Source organism: Stegostoma tigrinum, chromosome 39 (genome assembly GCF_030684315.1).
Source record: "Stegostoma tigrinum isolate sSteTig4 chromosome 39, sSteTig4.hap1, whole genome shotgun sequence".
Taxonomy (NCBI): domain Eukaryota; kingdom Metazoa; phylum Chordata; class Chondrichthyes; order Orectolobiformes; family Stegostomatidae; genus Stegostoma; species Stegostoma tigrinum.
Window position 1 is genome coordinate 8,319,727 of NC_081392.1, and position 23,941 is coordinate 8,343,667.

The 23,941-nt window shown below is 43.6% G+C and overlaps 1 protein-coding gene across 1 annotated transcript in view; it reads right to left on the reverse strand.

Annotated features, from left to right (window-relative positions):
* The window catches only part of bckdha (branched chain keto acid dehydrogenase E1 subunit alpha), a 70,103-nt gene that overhangs the window by 20,264 nt on the left and 25,898 nt on the right, over positions 1-23,941 (reverse strand). Inside the window, exons 2-7 of the mRNA XM_048522358.2 lie at positions 21,538-21,714; positions 9,828-9,914; positions 8,547-8,655; positions 3,846-4,007; positions 2,841-3,047; positions 1,575-1,716 (exon numbers count right to left, since the gene is read on the reverse strand). Of these exons, the coding sequence (XP_048378315.1) occupies positions 1,575-1,716; positions 2,841-3,047; positions 3,846-4,007; positions 8,547-8,655; positions 9,828-9,914; positions 21,538-21,714 (884 nt within the window). The remainder of the gene's footprint in view (positions 1-1,574; positions 1,717-2,840; positions 3,048-3,845; positions 4,008-8,546; positions 8,656-9,827; positions 9,915-21,537; positions 21,715-23,941) is intronic.

The window sequence follows — 23,941 nt, forward strand, 5'->3', positions numbered from 1 at the left end:
GGACAGAACACTGATGCTTCACCAGAGGCATACTGAAAATATTACCTAGCAGGTTGATGAAATGTTTGCAACCAAACCCACTGGCTTAGCAAGCATGTCTACGACCTCAATAAGGCATCTGCCATCTGTCCCAGGGTTCCAGTTAACTCAAGATAAACTCCAACTGGTGTGATACAAATGCTTCCACCTAGAAATCTCACTCTCCTGGGGCTGATGGTGAGAAAAACTGAACATTGTCCATGAATGGTTTAAACAACTTGTGAGGAGATTCCTAGCAATGGATCAGTGAATGAAGTGTGACTTCAGGTAGGATGCGTGTGGGGGATAACAACTGATCTTATGACCTGTGAAGCTTTTAATATTTATTCAAGGAGTGTGCATATTACTGGCAAGGACAGCATTTATTCCTGATCCCTAACTGTCCTTAGAAAAAGTGTTGGTGAGCTGCCTCCTTGAACACAACTGAATACTTACTCGGTAGTTAAGAATCAGCCACTTCGCTTGGCTCAGAAGTCACACACAGGCCAGTCTGGGCAAGGACATCAGACTTCCTTCCCGAATGGTCACCAGTGAAACAACGGGATAATATCATGGTCACCATTAAGAATACGAGCCTTTCAGCCTAGACTTATTCAATTAATGGAATTTAACTTCCCGGCTGCCTCAATGGGATCTCAAAATGTCCTCAGATCATAGTCTATATGCCTCAGTTACTCAAACAGGTATATTGTCCTGAGCTTGGAGAGGTAAACTTCTGTGTTTTGACAGTGTGAAATGTTGGCTCAGCTCATTAACAGCAATATGTTTATTGAGCTGAGACAGATTCATTACAGAACAGTAATGGAAACTTAATGGAAAATTTTGTGTGTTTAATATAAACAAAGGTTCTGAAGTGCCTCAAAAATACTGCAGGTTCTCACTTGAATTTGTTGTTGTGTTCTTGCAAGGTGTAACATTAACAGAAATGTTTTTAAGCAAATCAGACTTTTGTTTATTAAAGCTAAAGTACAGGCTATGATTAGATTCTGTGCAAGCTCTCCCATCAGAGAAGCAACTGAAACATTATACCCTGCAAGTTGAAATACCTATTTACCTATTATAAAATATCTATATTGGTAAACTAAATTAGTTGTAAAATTTAAAAAAAATTAAAATGTAAACATGTGCAGCTACTCTTCCTCTCTGTTTGGGGCCTCTGCAGCCTGTCTCTCTCTCTGCCTGTGCCCACTCTCTCTTTCTCTGCCTCAGCCCCTCCTCCTTCCCTTCGCCCAGGCCCGATGTGCCCATCCTCACTCCCTCTCTCTTTCGCTCTGCCTGGGCCCCCGGGCTCCCTCTCTCTGTACCCAGACCTCTGTGCCCTCCCTCCTTTTCTCTGCCTGGGTCCTCTGTGCTCTCCCGGTCTCCCTGCCCAGCGCCCTTAGCATTCACTGTCCCTCCCTCTAATTTTGGCATTGAAGGACTGGATTTGTCCATCCGGTTTATGTACCCAGTAGAAACTATTAAAGAGTTTGTATTGTTTGTCAACTTAAATCATTAACAGATACCATTAACAAGCTAGCATCGAGTATGTTTACCTGTAAGTCATGGCCTCGATGAGGAAGGGTTGGTTTTCTGCCACTGCTCTGCGCCTTGCCTCTTTGGTAGCATTATAAACAGCAAAGACATCATTCCCGTCCACTCTGATGGAAATTATCCCATAACCAGGGCCTCTGGCAGCTATTGGGAGAGAGGGAAGGTGTTAACCAATGCAGACAATTCCTGAGATCCAAAGGATCCATTCTAACAGTTTAGTCTCAATTTTGACCTAACCCACATAATGGCAATGGGTCAGGTTGGTTCAAGTCAGGTTTGGAGAGAGGGGTCTTGGGGGCCTGTTTTATTCCCCTGCTCAATATTATATTTCATTGACTTCGATAAAGCTTAAAAACAGGCAGGTGTACAGGGAAAGGCACCAACTCCAGTCCACCTGATCTATCATCACTGTACTTCACTCCCAATATTCTGGGCACCAAACTTGAAGGTTATGAAGATCTTGGAATGGGTATGGACTTCAGTTAGTTGGATGGACTGGAGAAGCTAGGCTTATTCTCCTTAAAGCAGAGAAGGTTAACAGTACATTTGAGAGAAGGCATTCAAAATCTTGAAGGCTTTGGATAAGAGAAAATAAAGGTGAAACTGTTTCTATTGGCACCAGAATCTTCAACCAGAGGACAGAGTTTTAAGATGACTGGGAAAAGGATGTGCAAAGCTGGACTTTTTGTTTTAAGTGCAGTGAGCCATGTTGAGCCGTGGTGTGTGCCTGCTTGAAAAAGGTGGAAGCTGGGAATTTAATAAATATCTGAAAAAAGAACAAAATTGTAAGGCTGCAAGCAAGAGCAGTGGGACCAAGTGGATCACTTTTTCAGCAAGATGTTACAGAAATGATGAGCTGAATGGCTTCCTAACATCCAGTATCGTTTTTTGATTTGATTGATATTTATGACAGAGCGAACTTTGTTTTAACCAGCATCTTATGAACTGACACTCTCAACAAACAGGCAGAAATTATACACCTGAAATACTGGAAATTTACTGTACTATTGCAAGGTTCTAGTAGTCAGCTGAGGGCATGAGTGAGAAGGCTCTCTGACAGCAAGTTTGATTTAAGGCAAGGCTGCATTTAAGTGGTTTATGCTGCAAATAAAGTATAACAGTGATATGTTGCGTTTCTATTACCCAGTGTGCATTTCTACATTGATAATGTGGACCTCTTGATCAAATCGGTACACTCCTGGTCCCATAGGTGCCAGTTAATAAAAAGTTTGTTGGATTTGCCTCTCTACTCTGGTCCCAGTACCTACCAATGCCATCTCCTCTGTATTGCTCATGGGTTGGTGTTGAGATTGCGTAGCCATTGTTCCTGCAGAAGAATATGATGGGACATTCTAGAGTGGCTGAAAAGTTGAAACCAGCATGAGCATCCCCTTCGCTTGCAGCGCCCTCTCCAAAGTAGCAGATGACTGCACGGTCCTCCTGACTCACTTTGTAAGCATATGCAGCCCCGACAGCTGAAAGCAAAAAGCAGGCATGTTGTCAGGGAATTTGAACAGGAGATATTGATTGCGCTGGCATCTACAGGGTGGAAGAACAATATTAGTGAAGAATTGATCAATCAATCTTGGGGCTGACTGTCTGTGCCTGTGCCTGCTCCTGACTCCTACCTTGCCAAGACAGTTTTGCTCTGGCCTAAGGAACAGATAGATCGATCATCAAGGGGCACACAGAGCAGTAATATCCATCTGCAGAACAAAGAGAAAATAGGTCTCCAAAGACAGAATGCTGCACTCACCAACACAACAAGAGTGAGCACACGAGCTAGCTGAGGGCAATCCCTAGCTGTGGGGGAGCTAGGGGAATAGCACTGTACTTGGGAAAGGAGGAGTGAGGGGTGAAGGCAGTGGCAATGGAATTTAAGGCACTACGCCTGATTTGGAGAAGAGGAGAAAGGACAGGCATGGTACCTGATGGAAAGGACAGGGAAAGTACATAAGTCTGGTACAGAAAAGGTCCTGCAACCCAGGAGGGCTCTTGTGAATGCTTGACTGCTGGAGGCCACATTTTTAGCTTCCAGTTTGTTCTGCTTAGAATCTTGTGGCAATCCCCAGTAAAATGCTGATCAAAAAAATGTTGCTAGCAGAACCAAACGGGAGATCTAAACATAATCTGCTTGGTGGAAATTCTCTGCTTAGGTGGCAAAATATTTTACAACCACACTTGACTTTAGAAGTGAGTCAGGTGGTAAGGAGGAAAATAATAAATGAAGGCTGAGAGAGTGTGAAGGTAATGTTTAGTATGTAAATTCTTACCCTGCGGTATTTGCGTTGCCAAAGGAGATGAGATTGTAACAAAATGGAGATCCTTGCTGCCATAGTGAACAGGCATCTGACGTCCTTTACCCACATCTCTGGCACTGGCATAGCACTGTGCCATGAACAGTTCCAGCGGGAAGCCTCTGTACATTAAGACACCTAGGCAACAGGAAAAGAATAAGCAGGTTAGCGAAATGACAGCCAGCAGTTATGCAGTGCTTCACCATCTCTCCAGGGTTCCAATGAAGCAACTGGTGACTAATGAATAAATCAGAGGCCTAGCTGCTGTTGTTAGAATGTAGACGATATATGCACAGCAAGATCCCACAAACAGTGCACAAATGAATTACAAGATGAACAACTGCAGTGGGGAGGGGTGTTGGCTGGGATGCTGGGAGAGCACCCTGCTCTTCCTCCAATTGCACTGTGGAATCGTTCTGACTCATCAGAACTTCTGAAGCAAGTAGGGAGGGTCTGGTTGAAATATCTCACCCAAAGGGTAAGACTCTGTCAGTGCAGTATCTGTCAGTCCAGATTATGTGCTCCAGTCCCATAAAAAATCCAATTATTCTAATTCCCAGTCAGTAAATAAGGCTGACAATTCAGGTATGAAAATCGCTAAAAAAATAAGACAGTGAACACTGCATGGTTTCTGAGTATTCAGAATAGAGGAGGGTGGATAGGAAATAATAAGTATTGTGTATATTACAGTACAGGTGGCTATTCAGCCTATCACATCTGCAATGGCCCTCCGAATAAACATCTCACATAATGCCACTCTCCTGCATTCTCCATGTAACCCTGCATACTGTTCTATTTCATAGGCTATAGTTCCTTCGGAAGCTTCGACTGAATCTGCTTCTGCTAGTCTCAGGCAGTACATTCCGGACCCCAACACTATTTGTACTCATTCACAGAATGTGAGCTGGCTAAACCAGAATTTATTGCCAATCGTTAATTGCCCTTCAGAAGTTGGTGGTCAGCTGCCGTTTTGAACTGCTGCAGTCCTTGAGGTGCATGTACAGCCATAGAGTGTTTAGGAAGACAGTTTCAGGGTTTTGACTCTGTGTCAGTGAAGGAACGGTGATTCAGTTTCAAGCCTGGGAGTGTGTCTGGGAGAGGGATTTCCAGGTAGTTGTCTTACCAGGCACCTGCTGGCCTTGTCCTTGTTGGTGGTCTATTCATGAGATTGAAAAATTCTGACAAAGGTGCTAGTACACATTCCAGTCAGTGTACACCAGTGGAAGAGGGAGTAAAAGTTGAAGGTTAGTGGATGGGGTGTCAATGAAATGAACCATTATGTGCTGAATTATTGAGCTTCATGAATGTTGTTGGACTGCACTCATCCAGGCAAGTTAGGAGTATCCCATCATACTCATGGCTTGTGCTTTCGAGGTGGTAGACTGGCACTGGGGAGACAGGAGGCAAGTTACTTCCTACAGAGCTTCTGATCTGCTTTTGAATTTGTGGTATTTTTATGGTTGGTCCAGTAGTTTCTGGTAAATGGTGGCCCCAGGCTGTTGACAGTGAGGGATCTAGTCACAAGGATGTGATTGATGTCTAGGAGAGATGGTTAACTTCTCTCGTGTTTGGGATTGTCGTTGCATGGCCCTAGGGTGTTGTAAATGTTACTTGCCATTTATCAAACCACATCTGGATGTTGTCAAGGTCTTGTTGTGTCTGAATAAAGGCCAACGGTGATGCAGCGGGATATAGTTGGGCCTAGGACACTATCCTGAGGAACTCCAGAGATATCCTGGGACTGAGATGAGTGATCTCCAATAACCACAACTATCTTCTTTTGTGCTAGGTGTGACTCTAATCAAACTAGAGTTTCCTCTCCACCGATTCCCATTGACTTCAGTTATGCTGGGCTTCTTGATGCCGCACTTGGTCAAATATTGCCTTGATGTCCAGGGTAAATCACTTCCACCTTACCTCTGGAACTCAGCTTTTTTGTCCCTGTTTAGACCAAGGTCAGAATCAGGTCAAGAGCTAAGTAGCCCTGGCAGAACTCAAACCGAGCATCAGTGAGCAGCTTATTTCTGATATGTGCCACTTGATAGCACTGCCGATGACCACTTTCATCATTTTATTGATGATCAAGAGCAGAATGATGGGCTGATAACTGGCTGCACTGTATTTGTCTTGGTCTTTGTGAACAAGACATACTTAAGCAATTTTCCATATTGCTGGATAGATGCCAATATTGTAGTTATGCCCAACAGCTTGGCGAGGGGCACAGCAAGTTCTGGAGTACAAGTCTTCAATACTACTGCTGGAATGTTATCAGACTACATTGCCTTTTCAGTATCCAGTACCTTCAAGCATTTTTAGTATCACATGGACTGAACAGTGTTGATTAAAGACTGGCATCTGTGATGCTTGGAACCCCAGAAGGAGGCTGAGATGGATCACTCACTTGGCAATTCTGGCTGGAGATGGACAAATACTTCAGGTTTGTCTTTTGCAAGGCTATGCTGTGCTCCCACATCACTGAGGATAGGAATATTGTGCAGCCTTTTCTTGCAGAGCTTATATCTGATCTGTTGGCTGTGAGATCACTCAGCCATATCTATACAATACCATTTCAACCCATTAGGCACGCAAATAATCCTCTGACAGAGCTTTACCAGGTTGATACCTCATTTTTAAATATGCCTGTTGGTGCTCTGGCAAGCCCTCCCGACCACTTCACTAAACCAAGATTGATCCCCCCGGTGTGGTGGCATTGCTAGAATGGGGGAATATGTCAAGCCATGATGTTACAGGTTGTATCTGAATATAATTCTGCAGCTGCTGATGGCCCACGGTTTTGAGTTTCTGGATGCTTTTGAAGTCTGTTCAATTTAGTATAATGATAGTATCACACAGTCCAATGGACAATATCCACAATGCAAGGAAGAGACCTCACCTTCACAAGGACTACTTTGTGGTCACTCTTACTGATGTTGTCATGGACAGGTGTATGTCTGGCAAGCAGAGTGGTGAGGATGAGGGCAAGAGTATTTTTCCTTCTTGTCAGTTCCCTCACCATCTTCTGCAGACCCAATGTAGCTATGTTCTTTTGGACTCAGCTTGGTAGCTAGTGGTGCTATCTCACCGCTCATGGTGAGGTACTGAAATCCTCAAAACATAGAACATTATGTGCCTTCATCACCCCTAAATTTTCCTCCAATTGGTATTCAACATAAAGGTATAGTAATACATCAGCTGAGGTAAGTGATAATTAGCAGGAAGATACTTTGACCACAATTCACCTGATGCCATGAGACTTCGTGAAGTCAATGCTGAGGGCATTGTCTTGGGAAACCTCCTGACTATATTACGGCGCTGCCATTTCTGGCAGGTCTGTCCTGATGGTGAGCCATTACACACTCCATGATGGTGGTGTCTGGGAAATTGTGTGTAAGGTACGATTCTGACAGTATGGCTATGTTAGACCGTCGATCGTCTAACCTCGTTTCTCAATTTTAACACAAGCCCTTAGAGATTAGTAAGGAGGACTTTTCAGGAACAAAAGAGTTAGGTTTGCCACTGTCATTTCTGGTGCCTAGACTGATGTGCAGTGATCCAATCAGTTTCACTCCTTCTCTTAGGTTTCATATGGCTAGGCCACTTCATACGGCAGTTAAGAGTCGACCAGATCGCTATGGGTCTGGAGTCATATGCGGGCCAGACCAGGTAAGCTTGACAGATTTCCTTGCCTAAAGAATATTGGGTGGGGGTTTTACAACAATCAGTAATAGTTCTGCAATTACCAATGGACCACCAAACTTATTAATTTAATTCAAATTTCACCATCTGCTGTGAAACCTTGCCCCAGAGCAGTAGCTTTGGTCTCTGTTTTACTAGGCCACTGACATTACAACTATGTCAATGCTGCCCATTTGGAAGAGACAGGGGAGTACAATAGCACTGTTGGATCATCCTTATACTGTGGCATTGCAAAACAGAAGGCCTGGGAAGTTTCCCCTCTAACTGGCGCTGCCCACTGAACCTCTCCTGGGAAAGCTAAAAATAGAATCTTATAATACAGGAGGAGACCATTCAGCCCATCATGCCCATATTCTCTCTTTGACAGAGTTACCAAGTTAGTCCCTCTTCCTGGTCTACAATGCTATCAATTTTTCCATTTTCATTTTGCAGGTTACAATTGAGGCAACTTCCACCACTCTTTCAGCCAGAGTTTTCCAGATCATTTCAACTCGTTACATACAACTCACTGAATGGAAAAATCCTCATTGCTCCTCAAGTTATTTTGTCAATTATGTTAACCAGTGTCCTCTGCTTAATAACTCACGTTCATGAATAAAGATTTTCTGTGGAATAATTCAAGGAAATCCTTCAAAATTTAGAATCCCTCCCACTAAAATTCCTATTAACTATCACTGTTCCAAGGAAGAACAACCCCAGCTTCTCAATATAAATGAAGTAATTGAGTAAATGCATTCTGCATCCTCTGAGGGCACTGGCATCTTGAGTAGAGTGTGATACCTTAAGAATGCAACAGAGTGTTCCAATTGAGGCCCAACCAATGGTTTATAGAAGGGCTTAGCTGTTCAGTGAAGCCTCGAGTAATATTCCTAACTGTGGAACCAATAGAACGTCAGGTCTTATGGTGTGAAGCCCCAGTGCACATAGACATTCTGTCAGCAGACTACATTGCCCTGATTACTGGCTTCACATTTCACTTACCTGCTTCCCTGTACTGCCCAAACACCATGTCATTGGATTCCAGTGCGGCAGCACTGCCAATATGTGTGCCCTCTTCACCATAGTTGGTCATATAAAAGGTTATGCGGCCCTGTAAAATAAGCAGAGTGTCTAACTATTGCACAGGCCAGTGAACTGCACCACAACAGTGGCAGGATAGATCTCACTGTGCCAAACTCTTGAATTTATACAACACCTTTCACGCACTTCATGAAGCTACAAAGCACTGCAAAACTAGTAAATGTACTGTAAAAAGTACAGTTACTGTGTTAATTTTAGATACAGGGCTGCAAATATGCACACACTCACTTCCACAAACGGCAATGTTATAACAGCCAAGGAATTTGTTTATTGTCTTTGATGAAGAGATAAACATCCAGGATGTAAGGTCTGTAACAAAACTCTACTCAGTGCCCCTTCACGGTACAGTGAAAGAGAAAAGTGCAGAGAGGCAAGATAAAAACTGATACCAGAATAGAAGGATAATGGGAAAAACAAGTTTGTGGCAACTTCTTTGCATCAACAAAAAGATGATGAAATCTCCAAGACTGCTTGCGCACTCAAAATGAATGCTGAAGCCTGTTCAAACAGCCAAATCCAGATATAGCAGCCTTCAGATACAAGACAAGGTAAATCAGTAGTGAATGCAAAAAAAGGCCTGAGGTTCACACTTATTTATATCTGATTGGTCCAGGGATGTTTCCTCAGGGTAGGATAACCACAGATTGAATTTGATTTGGTATGGGAGTGGTTAGTTGCAAGAACAGCATGGTAAAAATAACTGACCAACTCAATAGAGGCAGAAGGCATGTTTATGACCAGATTCCAAACGCTGCAAGACAAGTCATGTCCTCTTCTATCCAAAACTTGTGCTGGATGTATATAAACAAGATTGCCTGGGTTATAGCAGAGTTTATGTGAAACTCTGCTGGTTGATAATATATCTGATTTTTAAAAAAAATTTGACCAAGAGATTGCTTCAATGAGATGAACACTAAGTCAGCTCAGGGCTTCTAAAGATTTGAAAACATACCAGGAATAACCTCCCCTGCTCTTCTTAGTGCTCCAAGGAATCTGTGACACCCACCTGAGGGGGCAGTTTAACAGCTTATCTAAAAGATGGTATCACAGACAGTCCAGCACATCCTCAGTTCTGCACCAGACTGACAACTTACATTACTATACTCAGGGTCAAACTAATTAGCAGCTCAGTGACAAAGCACGTAGAATATCCCATTCCTCTCAACGCCTTGCACTGTTTACCTGTCGCTGGGACTCATACAGAATGCGATCCATTGTGTTCAGCAGTGTCATCTTCTGATAGAACTTCAGCACCATGTCCTTAGGCAACTGCAGGAAGCAGAGCGGTAGTGAAGAATAAAACTGATGCAAGAACAGTGGAAGCAGATGTCTGAACAGAAAGCTTAACACCATCAGCAAAAATAGCAATTTAAATCTTAATCAGAGATAACTGCAGATGCTGGAGAATTCAAGATAACAAAGTGTGTAGCTGGATGAACACAGCAGGCCAAACAGCATCTTAAGAGCACAAAAGCTGATGTTTCAGGCTTAGACCCTTCATCAGAAAAGGGGGATGGGGAGAGGGTTCTGAAATAAATAGGGAGAGAGGGGGAGGTGGACCGAAGATGGGTAGAGGAGAAGAGAGTACAGGTTGGGAGGTGGGGAGGGGAGGACGGACAGGTCAAGGAGGCAGGATGAGGTTGGTAGGTGGGAAATAGAGGTGCGGCTTGAGGTGGGAGGAGGGGATAGGTGAGAGGAAGAACAGGTTAGGGAGGCAGGGACGAGCTGGGCTGGTTTGGTGATGCAGTCGGGGGAGGGGACGAGCTGGGCTGGTTTTGGGATGCAGTGGACCACCCAAGACATTTTTCCATCCCCACCCCTGTCTGCCTTCCGCAACTCCCTTGTCCGCTCCACACTCCCTTCCAACCCCACCACACCTGGTACCTTCCCCTGCAACCACAGGAAGTGCTACACTTGCCCCCATACCTCCTCCCTCAGCCCATCCCAGGCCGCAAGATGAGTTTCCATATTAAGCAGATGTTCACCTGCACATCTGCCAATGTGGTATACTGTATCCACCGTACCCGGTGTGGCTTCCTCTACATCGGGGAAACCAAGCGGAGGCTTGGGGACCGCTTTGCAGAACACCTTCACTCGGTTCGCAATAAACAACTGCACCTCCCAGTCGCAAACCATTTTAACTCCCGCTCCCATTCCTTAGACGACATGTCCATCGTGGGCCTCCTGCAGTGCCACAATGATGCCACCCAAAGGTTGCAGGAACAGCAACTCATATTCCGCTTGGGAACCCTGCAGCCCAATGGTATCAATGTGGACTTCACAAGCTTCAAAATCTCCCCCTCCCCCACTGCATCCCAAAACCAGCCCAGCTCGACCCTCCCCGCACTGCATCACCAAACCAGCCCAGCTTGTCCCTGCCTCCCTAACCTGTTCTTCCTCTCACCCATCCCCTCCTCCCACCTCAAGCCGCACCTCCATTTCCCACCTACCAACCTCATCCCGCCTCCTTGACCTGTCCGTCCTCCCCTCCCCACCTGTACTCTCCTCTCCACCTATCTTCTCCTCTATTCATCTTCGGTCCGCCTCCCCCTTCTCTCCCTATTTATTTCAGAACCCTCTCCCCATCCCCCTTTTCTGATGAAGGGTCTAGGCCCAAAATGTCAACTTTTGTGCTCCTGAGATGCTGTTTGGCCTGCTGTGTTCATCCAGCTACACACTTTGTTATCTTTAATTTAAATCTTAACGTTACTGCACTGAGAGTTTTCGGATCCTTCAAGGAGGAAAACAAGTTAAAACTAAAAAAAACTGGGATGCCACACCTGAGATGGACAGAACTGAATTAGACTTTACAGACAAAATGTATTTTCAAGACCCAATCTATGTTAGCACAACATTTTTTTTTAAAGAAAACACTTTTCAGGACTGCAGGCAAAGAGCAGAGCAATGGGATTAAAGACATAGGCTAGATGAACAGAATGGTTCCATCTCTTCTGTGCAATCCTTTTCTAGAATGTAAAGATTCTTGGGCGATTACTGCTAGCGCTACTATCTCTGTAGCTGCTTCCTTTAAAATCCTTAGATGCATTGCATCAGGTCCAGAGGACTTTCGCTCTATTAGTTTCCCTCGTCATGGTTACTGTGTTTATTTTCTCCCGTTCCCCAACTTTAGTCCCTAGATTTAGTATTTGTGTGATGCTACTTGTGCCCTCTATCATGAAGACTGAGACAAATTATTTATTCAACTTATCTACCATTTTCTGCTTTCCTACTATTATTTCCCCAGATTTGTTCTCTTATGATCACTCTGGCCTCTATCCATTCTCATATTTTTAAAAAGTTCTTACTGTCCCTTTTTATAGTACTCACTAGTTTGCTCCCAGGATTTATTTTCTACCTCTTAAATTTTTTTGATAATTATTTTTGTAAGAGTTCCAGAACAGTTTATCATCGTTCAAGGTCTATGATGCAAAACTGCCGATTTGAAAGATAGAAAAGAGTGACACAGCATTACAATTTGCTTAACCTTTACACATTCCAATAATGTCTCGGCTTTCAACTTCACCCCTGCAAGTCATCCATAATTTTCCAAATTAATAATCACACACAAGACTGAATGTTTAAAGTTATACATTCTGAAAACAATTGGGAAAGACATGTAACAGTCAGGTTGACCAATTAATAATTACATTGCAAGGAAGTATGACAAAAAATCTAAATAGCCAATGCAGAAATGTCATTATAATCACAAATAATCTAGGGACTAAAGTTGGGGGTGGGGAGAGAGAAAATAAACAAACACAGTAACCATGACGAGGGAAACTAATGCAGCTAAAGGCCAGTAAGTCCCTGGACCTGAAGCATCGCATCCAAGGATTTTAAAGGCATCAGCTACTTAGTCATAACCAGTATTTAGGTTTCTAGACATCAATTACTGAACAGCGGAGAAATAAAATCACAACTTTGACTTATTTTTGAAGAAACCCATTATGACATTCGTGTAATTTTTTTAGATAACCATCTTTCCACCAGTCATTCACATTCTTGGTCATTGACAGCATTTCCTTTTCAACATGTCTTATTAGCTGCTTTGAGGTTAATAAGTGACAAGGAGAAGATGACATTGGCAGGAGTAGTTTACAGCCCCCTCCTCCCCAACAGTAGCTGTTTCATAGGTCAGTGAATAAATCACAAGATAATCATAGCATCCCGACAGAGTGGAAACAGGCCATTCAGCCCAACAAGTCCACACTGACACACAGAGCATCCCTCCCAGACACATCCCCCTATAAACTCACCTCATCTACACATCCCTGAACACTATGGGCAATTTAGCAGGGCGAGTTCATCTGGCCTGCACATCTTTGGACTGTGGGAGCAAACCAGAGCACCCAAAGGAAACCCACGCAGACAGGGAGAATGTGCAAACTCCACACAGACAGTCGCCCAAGGGTGGAATTGAACCCACTTCCCTGATGCTGTGAGGCAGCAGTGCTATACACTCCCACCATGCTGCCCCAATAAAACAGCTGCCACTGTGTGACTAAGGATTTAATAAAATGCAAGCTATGCCATGCCATTCAAGGTTTGTTTCTTTGAAGGGTTTTCTATTGCTGAAGATCTCTTGATTAAATCTCTGACTAGTCGGAGGAACTGGCTCATTAAAATTATGAGGAGAGCTATGGGAGGTTTTCAGGGCCAATCATCACTAGCACAGCAGGAGTGACGGCAGTTCAAAATGGCATTACTCCATGAGACTATTAAAATATTGCTTTCTAACAGTAATGTATATACTTCTGACTATATTTGCAAATAGATAATGAGGACTTGTAAAATTAAGGGAGCACACTAATCAAGACTGACTTTTATCAAAGATAATGGGAACTGCAGATGCTGGAGAATTCCAAGATGATAAAATGTGAGGCTGGATGAACACAGCAGGCCAAGCAGCATCTCAGGAGCACAAAAGCTGATGTTTCGGGCCTAGACCCTTCATCAGAGAGGGGGATGGGGAGAGGGAACTGGAATAAATAGGGAGAGAGGGGGAGGCGGACGAAGATGGAGAGAAAAGAAGATAGGTGGAGAGAGTATAGGTGGGGAGGTAGGGAGGGGATAGGTCAGTCCAGGGAAGACGGACAGGTCAAGGAGGTGGGATGAGGTTAGTAGGTAGATGGGGGTGCGGCTTGGGGTGGGAGGAAGGGATGGGTGAGAGGAAGAACAGGTTAGGGAGGCAGAGACAGGTTGGACTGGTTTTGGGATGCAGTGGGTGGGGGGGAAGAGCTGGGCTGGTTTAGGGATGCTGTAGGGGAAGGGGAGATTTTGAAACTGGTGAAGTCCACATTAATACCATTAGGCTGCAGGGTTCCCAGGCGGAATAGGAGTTGCTGTTCCTGCAACCTTCAGGTGGCATCATTGTGGCACTGCAGGAGGCCCATGATGGACATGTCATCTAGAGAATGGGAGGGGGAGTGGAAATGGTTTGCGACTGGGAGGTGCAGTTGTTTGTTGCGAACTGAGCGGAGGTGTTCTGCAAAGCAGTCTCCAAGCCTCCGCTTGGTTTCCCCAATGTAGAGGAAGCCACACCGGGTACAGTGGATGCAGTATACTTTTATCAAATTGATTTATTATTTAGTCAAATCAGATTGACAGAGGCAGAGGCAATCACATGGAAGAGTTCATACAGCGCATTGGGAGAGGTTCCTGGAACATGATTTTGTTCTGGATGTGAGTTTGCTCGCTGAGCTGGAAGGTTAGTTTTCAGACGGTTCGTCACCATTCTAGGTAACATCATCAGTGAGCCTCCAACGAAGCGCTGGTGTTATGTCCCGCTTTCTATTTATCTGGTTAGGTTTCCTTGGGTTGGTGATGTCATTTCCTGTTCTTTTTCTCAGGGGATGGTAGATTGGCTCCAAGTCAGTGTGTTTGTTGATGGAATTCCGGTTGGAATGCCATGCTTCTAGGAATTCTCATGCGTGTCTCTGTTTGGCTTGTCCTAGGATGGATGTTTTGTCCCAATCAAAGTGGTGGCTTTCCTTATCTGTATGTAAGGATACGAATGATAGTGGGTCATGTCGTTTTGTGGCTAGTTGATGTTCACGTATCCTGGTGGCTAGCTTCCTGCCAGTTTGTCCAATGTAGTGTTTGTCACAGTTCTTGCAAGGTATTTTGTAGATGACGTTTGTTTTATGTGTTGTCTGTATAGGGTCTTTTAAGTTCATTAGCTGCTGTTTTAGTGTGTTGGTGGGTTTGTGGGCTACCCTGATGCCAAGGGGTCCGAGTAGTCTGGCAGTCATTTCGGAAATGTCTTTGATGTAGGGGAGAGTGGTTATGGTTTCTGAGCCCGTTTTGTCTGTTTGGGTTTGTTGCTGAGAAATCGGTGGACTGTGTTCATAGGGTACCCATTCTTTTTGAATACGCTGTATAGGTGATTTTCCTCTGCTCTGCGTAGTTCCTCTGTGCTGCAGTGTGTGGTGGCTCGTTGGAATAATGTTCTAATGCAGCTTCGTTTGTGGGTGTTGGGATGGTTGCTCCTGTAGTTCAGTATTTGGTCCGTATGTGTTGTTTTCCTGTAGACGCTGGTTTGAAGTTCCCCATTGGCTGTTCGCTCTACTGTGACATCTAGGAATGGCAGTTTGCTGTTGTTTTCCTCCTCTTTTGTGAATGTTATGCCAGTAAAGGGTATTATTGATGGTCTTGAAGGTTTCCTCTAATTTGTTTTGTTTAGTGATGACAAAGGTGTCATCCACATAGCGGACCCAAAGTTTGGGTTGGATGATTGGCAGAGCTGTTTGTTCGAGTCTCTGCATTACTGCCTCTGCTAAGAACCCTGATATCGGAGATCCCATGGGTGTACCGTTGGTTTGTCTGTAGGTTTTGTTATTGAAAGTGAAGTTGTGATTTTGTGGATTTGGCCAGAAATCAGGTAATTTTGGATCCAATAACGTGAAATAAGGCAGGTTTAATAAATTACATTATAACTACTGCCATTGCTTCTGAACTCTTTTACTAAACTTTCCCCATCAACTCCAGCCAACTTTACCCTTGTTCCTATGTAATTACCCACTTTTTTTAAGATTAGAGCAGTTGTTTCAGACCCAAGTACCTTACTCTCAATGTTAAATTCTACCATGTTAAGGTTCTGTAAGGGAACTCGTACTCAGACGATTTTTTAAATCTGCCTTGTTATGCATTACTAGATCTACAACAGCCTGATCCTTGTTGGATTCACAAGATAGTATTCCAAGAAACTGTCCTAATGAATTCTTCTTTGTGGTTACCTCTGTTAATTTGATTTATTTAATCAAATTGTTTTATTGTTTGAGTACTGCCTTTGTTTTATACGACCTTATAATCTCATGATTTATTCACTGTACTATATAACAGTTACTGATGGGGAGCCTACAAACTTCTCACTCCAGTATTTTCTTCCCCTTGCTATTTCATACCTTCAACTACGTGGCTTCTACATTATCCAGTTCTAGATCAATCCCTGCTATCAACATTTTTCCATCCCGCACTAATGAAGCTACCCCACCACCCTTCCCTTCAGAGAAACATAGAAAGTAGGAATAAGAGTAGGCTATTTGGCCGTTCAAACCTCCTCCACCATTCCATATGATCATGGCTGATCAACCAAATCAGTTCCCACATTTGCTCTACACCCCCTGATTCCTTTGGTCCTAATACTCAATGTTTTGGCCTTAACTGCTTTCTGTGGGACAGAATTCCACAGGCTCACCATTTTCTTGGTAAGAAATTTCTCCTTATGTCAGCCCTAAATGGCTAACTTGTATCCTTAGACTGTGACCCCTGGTTTGGGGCTCCCAAGTCATCAGAAATTCTGTCAAGACCTGTTAGAATTTTACTGGTTTCTATGATATCTCTCGCTCATTCTTCCGCACTCGAGTGAATAAAGTCCTTGTCAATCCAGTCTTTCTTCAGATGTCAGTCCTGCCATCCCAGGAATCAGCCTGGTACACCTTTGTTGCACTTCTTCCATAGCCAGAATGTCCCTCCTCAGATAAGGAGATCAAATCTGCACATAATACTCCAGGTGCTGTCTCTCTAACAGCAGCAAGACATTGCTGCTGCTTTATTCAACTCCTCTCATAATGAAGGCCAACATACCATTTGCCCTTTTCATTACCTACTGCACCATTGTGCTCACGTTCAGCAACTGGTGTTCAAGGACACAGGTCTCATTTCTCAATCCATAACCATTCAGATAATAATCTGCCTTCCTGTTTTTGCAACCATTCTTGACAACTTCACATATATCTACATTACACTTCATCTGTTAAGCATTTGCCCTCTACTTAACTTGTCCAAATCACAAACATCTTTGCATGCTTGCTGTCTGTCCTTTAGAAGAGGCACATATGTACTCCTGAATACAAGTTCCCGAATTTGTCCTTGTGAGATCATACTCCTTAACCTCTATTTGCATCACTAATTCATTTACTTTGTTCTGATTATTAGTGTGGTTAAGTAAAGGACCACTTGTTTTAACACGATTTTATCTGCCGTGATCCTATCTGCTTTTTTAAAATTTTATGCATGTAGAACATTCTCACCTTCCTGTCCCACTCATTATCAAAATAATTGCCTTTTTCTTTGTAAGTCTACATGTCCCCCTCCTGAATCCACCCCATCTCTAGTTCATTTCAAGTTTCAATTGTCACTGTTCTACAATACTACTATTATATATCTGAGGCCAACAAAGAAGAAGATTTATTCCTGAATCAACTTGCTACCAGATCTAGAGTGCCAATTCAATTGGCTCCAACTGTGGGAGAGTTGTGGCTGTAAAAAAATTGGGGCCCCTGGCCTGGAACACTGTACTTTATACTATGTCTAATATATTTACTCTTCAGACGTGCGCATAGTTATCTATATTGTCTATCCCCTAGTTGTTCTGTGCAGGTTCTTCTTGAACCATTGCGTGACTGTTTGATATAAATGCTGCATTGAATACATGCAAACCACTGTGAAACAAGGCTACTCTTTGCTCTTTGCCTTGACAGCAGATGTATCCACAGGATGCAGCATCTTCTGCCTTCTGAATAAGACCTCCGTATCCCTGTAGAACGTCTTTAAATGTGCTCCCTGTTCTAAATCAAATAATGCTCATTGTCTGTGCATCTTTTAACAACACAACCAACAAAGCAGTGACTTGGTACACCATCTTACTTTTAGGGTAGTTAAGAGGCAAATGATGTGAGATGGGAGTCATGTGACCTTTCAGCTGCATGAGTGTGCAGCCATGCAACAACCTGAAACTTACCATGCACTGCAGCAAACAGGCTCTATGCAGCATGGAAAAATTAGACAGAAGGTAGACACAGATTGGGAAAGGACAGCAGTCTTCCCTAACGGGCATGACTGAACCAGTTGGATTTTTATCCACACTCTGCCAACTTCACAGTCACTTTTGCTGATCCCAGCTTTTTACCCTCCCAAAACTTACCCTGGTGGTAAGTGAACTTGTGTTTCCTCAATTAGCAGTTCAGAAACGGGTTCGACAGCATATCGGATTTGCTGCTTGTCACATTTTGTTGCTATTCCCAATCATTTGCATTTCGGGGTTTCGATCATTGTTAAACTTTGCTCAAATATCTTGCCATTGCAATGGCAACAGACTCAACCTTACACAGTGGCAGTGCCTATGGCAACACAGCCAGCGATACTGCAGGTAGATTTCTGTATCAAAGGACAGGAACATTCATAATATTGAGCAAATGCATAAAATATTGGAACATGCATAGCCTCCATAATATGTCTTTTTCCCTCCAAATGTTTCAGATCAATTCAGCTCAAAACCTGAGGTAGGGATTTGCTCGCTTCCCTATTCCAAACACTTGGCTGTTACTCCCCCAACCAGCCCACTCCTGTCTCTCTCCCACTCACCACCTTGCTCCCTCGCTGCTAACCATTCCTCGCAACTGAGGGAGGTGGGAGCTGACTGAGAGGAGGGCAGGGAAGGGTTAGTGGTGAGGTAGCCAGGGAAATAGTGAGCAGGACAGCAAGTATACATCGGCTGCACAATGATGCACGTGCTTATGGATGGAGTGGGTCGTGACCTCTGGTTCTAGGTACCCATCCATGCCATCTCCTGTACCAGGTTTCACTTCCAATACAGTGGCAGGAAACACTCCGGTGCCACCAACTACCACTGAAACAGGAAGCTTTTGTATGGGGCTGCCTGGAATGGAGTGAGACACTGCAATTTATAGAATGCAATTTAATAGTATTTTCCTCAGACACCCAAACCAGATTTACTGGTGACAAGGTAAACAATCAAATATTTCCAAATCTAACATCTGGGAGGATGGCCCTGACATTTTTGCTACAAGAAAAGAATGCTATGATAATATAAGACACTGATGCCATCTGGTGGTCAGTTGTCATTTCTCAGTTCAACAAATCTTTAACATTTTAATGTATTCATTGGGGCTTTTAACCATTCCAAAAGTAGTCCAGCAAGATTAGCAAACTGCACTATCTGAACAAAAATACCTGAGCAGTAGGATTAGCATCTAAGCAAACCAACACAAACTTAAAACGAGAATATCCAAACAAAATCAGAAATTGCTGGAGAAATTCAGCAGGTCTGGCAGTATCTGTGGAGAGAAAGTGGTTAACATTGAGTCCAGTGACTTGGAGACAGTAAGGACTGCAGATGCTGAAAGCTAGAGTCAATAGATGTGGAGCTGGAAAAGCACAGTGGGTCAGACAGCATCTGATGAGCAGGGAAGTCTACGTTACAGGCCAAAACCCTTCATCAGTCCTGACCAAGGGTTTCTGCCCAAAATGTTGACTTCGCTACTCCTCGAATGCTGACTGACCCGCTACGCTTTTCTAGCTCCACATTTTATTGACATTGAGTCCAATGCCCTTTCTTTCACGTGATTTGAAATGTTAAGTCTGTCTTCTCTCCACAGATGCTGCCAGACGTGCTGAGTTTGTCCAGCAACTTCTGTTTTTGTTTGTTTCAGATCTCTAGCATGTACAGTTCTTTGTTTTGTTTTAACTGGGTACTTACCAGTTAGGAGCAGATGTAGGGCTTTAGCTCCTCCTACTCTGCCATTTAATAAGACCGCAGCTGTTCTGACTGTAACTTCAACTCCATACCTCCACCGAACAATAGTAAACTTTCACCGCCTTGTTTTCCAAGAATAAATCTATCTTGAATATTAAAAATATTCAAAGAATCTGTTCCTAACTCTTTTTGAGAAAGGTGAGTCCCTCAGTGGTACACCATGTTTATTACACACTGTACAAGAACCATCTTTTTCACAGACCCTAATCCACTATGAATATTGCCATTTTTATGCATGGCTCTTCTGTGATTTCATTTCCTTTTGATACATCTCCCAAGTGGCTATTTTCAACACAGGACTCTGCAGCAAGTTTGCAGTTAACTGCTTAGGTTACACAATCCTGTTGAAAGTTTCTCACTTGACAACAAGATGCTCCCAAGAGTCAATGGGAATGGGAGGAAAATTCTGGGCTAGTTGGAGTTGTACTCAGCACAAAAGATGATGGTTGCAGTAGTTTGACGTCAGTCACCACAGCTGCAGGAGTTCCACAGGCTGGAATCCTCAGCCCAACCATCTTCAGCTACTTCATCAACGTCATCCCCTCAGTCATAAGGTCAGAAGTGAGAATGCTTGTTGAAAATTGCACAAGATTCAACACCATTTGGAATTGCTCAGCTGTTGAAGTAGTCCAAGTTCAAAGCAACATGATCTGAACAACATCTAGGTTTAGGCTGACAAGTAGCAGGCAACATTCCTGCAATGTAAGTGCCAGGAAATGACCATCTCCAATAAGAGAGAATCCAACCATCACCCTTTGACATTCAATAGCATCATCAGTGCTGAATTCCCCATTATCAACATCCTGAGAGTTGCCATCGATCAGAAACTGAAATGGTCTAGCAATATAAATAATGTGCGTACAATTGCATGTCAGAGGCAGAAAGCTCACCTCTGGACTCTCCCAGAGTGTGTCCACCATCTACACAGCACAAATCAGGATGTGATCGAATTCTCCCCACTTGCCCGGATGGGTGCAGCACCAAAAACATTCAAAAAGCTGACATCATACAAGACATGGCAGCCCCTCCGACTGGTACCAGGTCCACAAACATCCAGTCCTTCTACTGTTTTGATGCTCCATAGCAACAGTGTGTATCATCTACAGAAGTTCACCAAGGTTGTTCGGACAGCACCTTCCAAACCCACTAACACTATCATCTTAGAAGGATAACAGCAGCAGACACTTGGGAACACCATCACCTGCAAGTTCCTCTCCAAGCCATTCATCATCCAGACCTGGAAATTTAACATCGCCTTTCCTGGAACTTCCTGCTTGCCAGGAAGGTCTACTTCAAGTCAAATGGAAGTCCAGTTCAAGAAGACAGCTGACCAGCACTTTCTCAAGGTCAAACACTGGAAGACAATAAATGTTTGTTCAACTTGCAATGTCCACATCGCATAAATGAATAGAGAATAAAACAAGGCAACATCACTACCCACTGGGCTGTCATGAAATTGCTTCTAGTAAACTGACTAGGAGAAGCCTTTTCACTCTAAATTGCAAAGAATGGAAACTATCATTGCTTTAATTCCAAATAATGCAGGAACACAACAGCAGTCACACGAAGAGTATGTTAATAGTTCAAGGACCAGGATGATACCAAAGACCAGCACCAATGAGGTGGCCAGGCAGCAACATGCTAGAATAAGAATGTACACACAAGTTGCTCTGTGATCATAAGTCATCAATTTGTTTATTAAAAAATTTGGTTGAAATTTTCAAATCAATCCTACACTTGTTACCAATCTAGCATGAGAATGACAATTCTGTGATAAGAAAAACAACAGAAGAACACATCGATTATGACACTATGACTATAACTGTGACAGTGTACCTTGGGGTCTTCATCTGGGTTCATGATCTGTCCTCGCCGGTCCATCACCCGATAAATGGGGATACCGGATATGACATTGGGCTGAATGAACTCCAACTTGTCCACAAACTCTGCTGATGCTCCTGGGAATTGGGGTTTCTCATCCAAGGACGTGAACTGCTGCTGGTGAACTGCATTCTGAAGACAAAGAAGGAAGAGATCATTAGAGGCAGTGATGGAAAATCATGCCAGGCTTATTGTTAAATAAATGTTTTTTTAAAAAATGTATCAATGCAAGAGATATATGTCCACACAAAAATATATTACATTTTCCAGGATATTAGAGAAAGTGGATTTATTACATAACATGTACAAGTATAGAGTCACCCCATTGCACAGAATAAGAGGAAGGGGTGTGAAGCAGGTTAGGAGGGGTGTGAAAACATTCAGAATAACTGTGAAACAGGCTGGGAGCTGTGAGAAACTGACCAGGATCATGGCAAAGCAAACCAGGAGAAGAGTGAAGCAGACAATAGTCTCCGAAGCAGGTAGAGATTACTATGAAGCAGACTGGCTGTTGTGTGAACCAGACCAAGTTCATAGCAAAGCAGACTGGGTATAAATGTGAAAGATAATAGGAACTGTCGATGTTGGAGAACATGAGATAACAAGGTGTAGAGCTGGATGAACACAGCAGGCCAAGCAGCATCCGAAGAGCAGAAAAGCTGCCATTTTTAATGTTTCTGAGGAAGGGTCCAGACCCGAAACGTCAGCTTTCCTGCTCCTCTGATGCTGCTTGGCCTGCTGTGTTCATCCAGCTCTACACCGTGTTATCTTGGGTATAATGTGAAGCAGGTCAGAATTTCTGTGAAATACACCAGAACTTGATTTTAGTCAGGTCAGATCTCAAACTCAAATTTAAATTTAACATTTAACACAGTGTTAATTACAGGAAAAGCATGAACTATACTTTTCCTGAAATACCAGCTCCTCCAGACATTCCACATTCATTGTAAGTTGTTAATTACTTCAGTGACCTCATGTTTTCCTGGCTTCTAGTTAGCTGAGTTTTCCTTGTTTGATATGTTTAAAAAATTGTTCTCTCTCATCTGCAACCTTTCTCTCAGACCCACCCCCAAACTTGAAGCTTCCTTCACCAATCATAAGACCATAAAACAATAAGACATAGGAGTGGAAGTAAGGCCATTCGGCCCATCAAGTCCACTCCGCCATTTAATGATGGCTGATGGGCATTTCAACTCCACTTCCCTGGACTCTCCCCGTAGCCCTTGATTCCTTGTGAGATCAAGAATTTGTCGATCTCTGCCTTGAAGGCATCTAACGTCCCGGCCTCCACTGCACTCCGTGGCAATGAATTCCAAAAGCCCACCACTCTCTGGCTGAAGAAATGTCGTCTCATTTCCGTTTTAAATTTACCCCCTCTAATTTTAAGGCTGTGCCCACGGGTCCTAGTATCCCTGCCTAACAGAAACAACTTCCCAGCTTCCACCCCTTCTAAGCCATCCCCTGCAACTTGTCTCCCTCACCTGCTCTTCATTCCCCATTTTCCCTGCAGCCTCCCCCTCCTTTGCAAGCTCCTCTCCTCCCCCATCTCCCTTCATAGACTTTGCAGATGGAAAGTCTCTTCCCTCACTTACTGCTCACAGATTCATGGTGATCCTATCAGCAGCAAATGCAAGACAAAACCAGCCTGTGACTGGTGGAGCAACTGTTCATAGATCCTATTGACATTTCTTACAAAGATAACCATCCTCTGATTTGTCATGCATGGAATTTTCCTGGCTATTTTGGAAGCTTTAGGGGATGAATTTGCCTACATTTTCCACGTATTTTCAGCAAAAGGACACGGCTGTCGAACACCTTGAAGAGGGTAGGTGAACAGCCAGAGGTCATGGTCCACATGAGCACCAAAGACATAGGCCAATAGAAGTGATGTTTTAGGCATAGGGTGGTGGGTCATAAATGAGCAAACAGCACTCAAAAATAGTAACCTACAGACTCCACGTACATGACAGTACAGAAATGGGAGGACGGAACAGATGGATGCTTGACTGGAGACATGGTGCAAGAGGGAGAGCTTTAGGTTTTTAAAGACACTGATATCAGTCTTGAGGGAGGTGGGACCTACACAGTCTGGACACCATGCACCTGAAAACAGCCACGACCAATTTGCTTGTGGGTCATTTGGTAGTGTTTGTGGGAGGAGAGTGCACCAGGAGATGATATTAAAGAGGGGTACCAGATTGCAAAAAAGATTGGAAGAAGCTGGATGTTGGAAGATAGAAAAGAAGGAAGACGCCATCTCTTCAATTGGAAAATTGCAATGACAGGACACATGCACAGGGCTGACAAGTGACTTATGGCTTGTCGATAACTACAAGTCACATGGTCGGCTAAATATTAA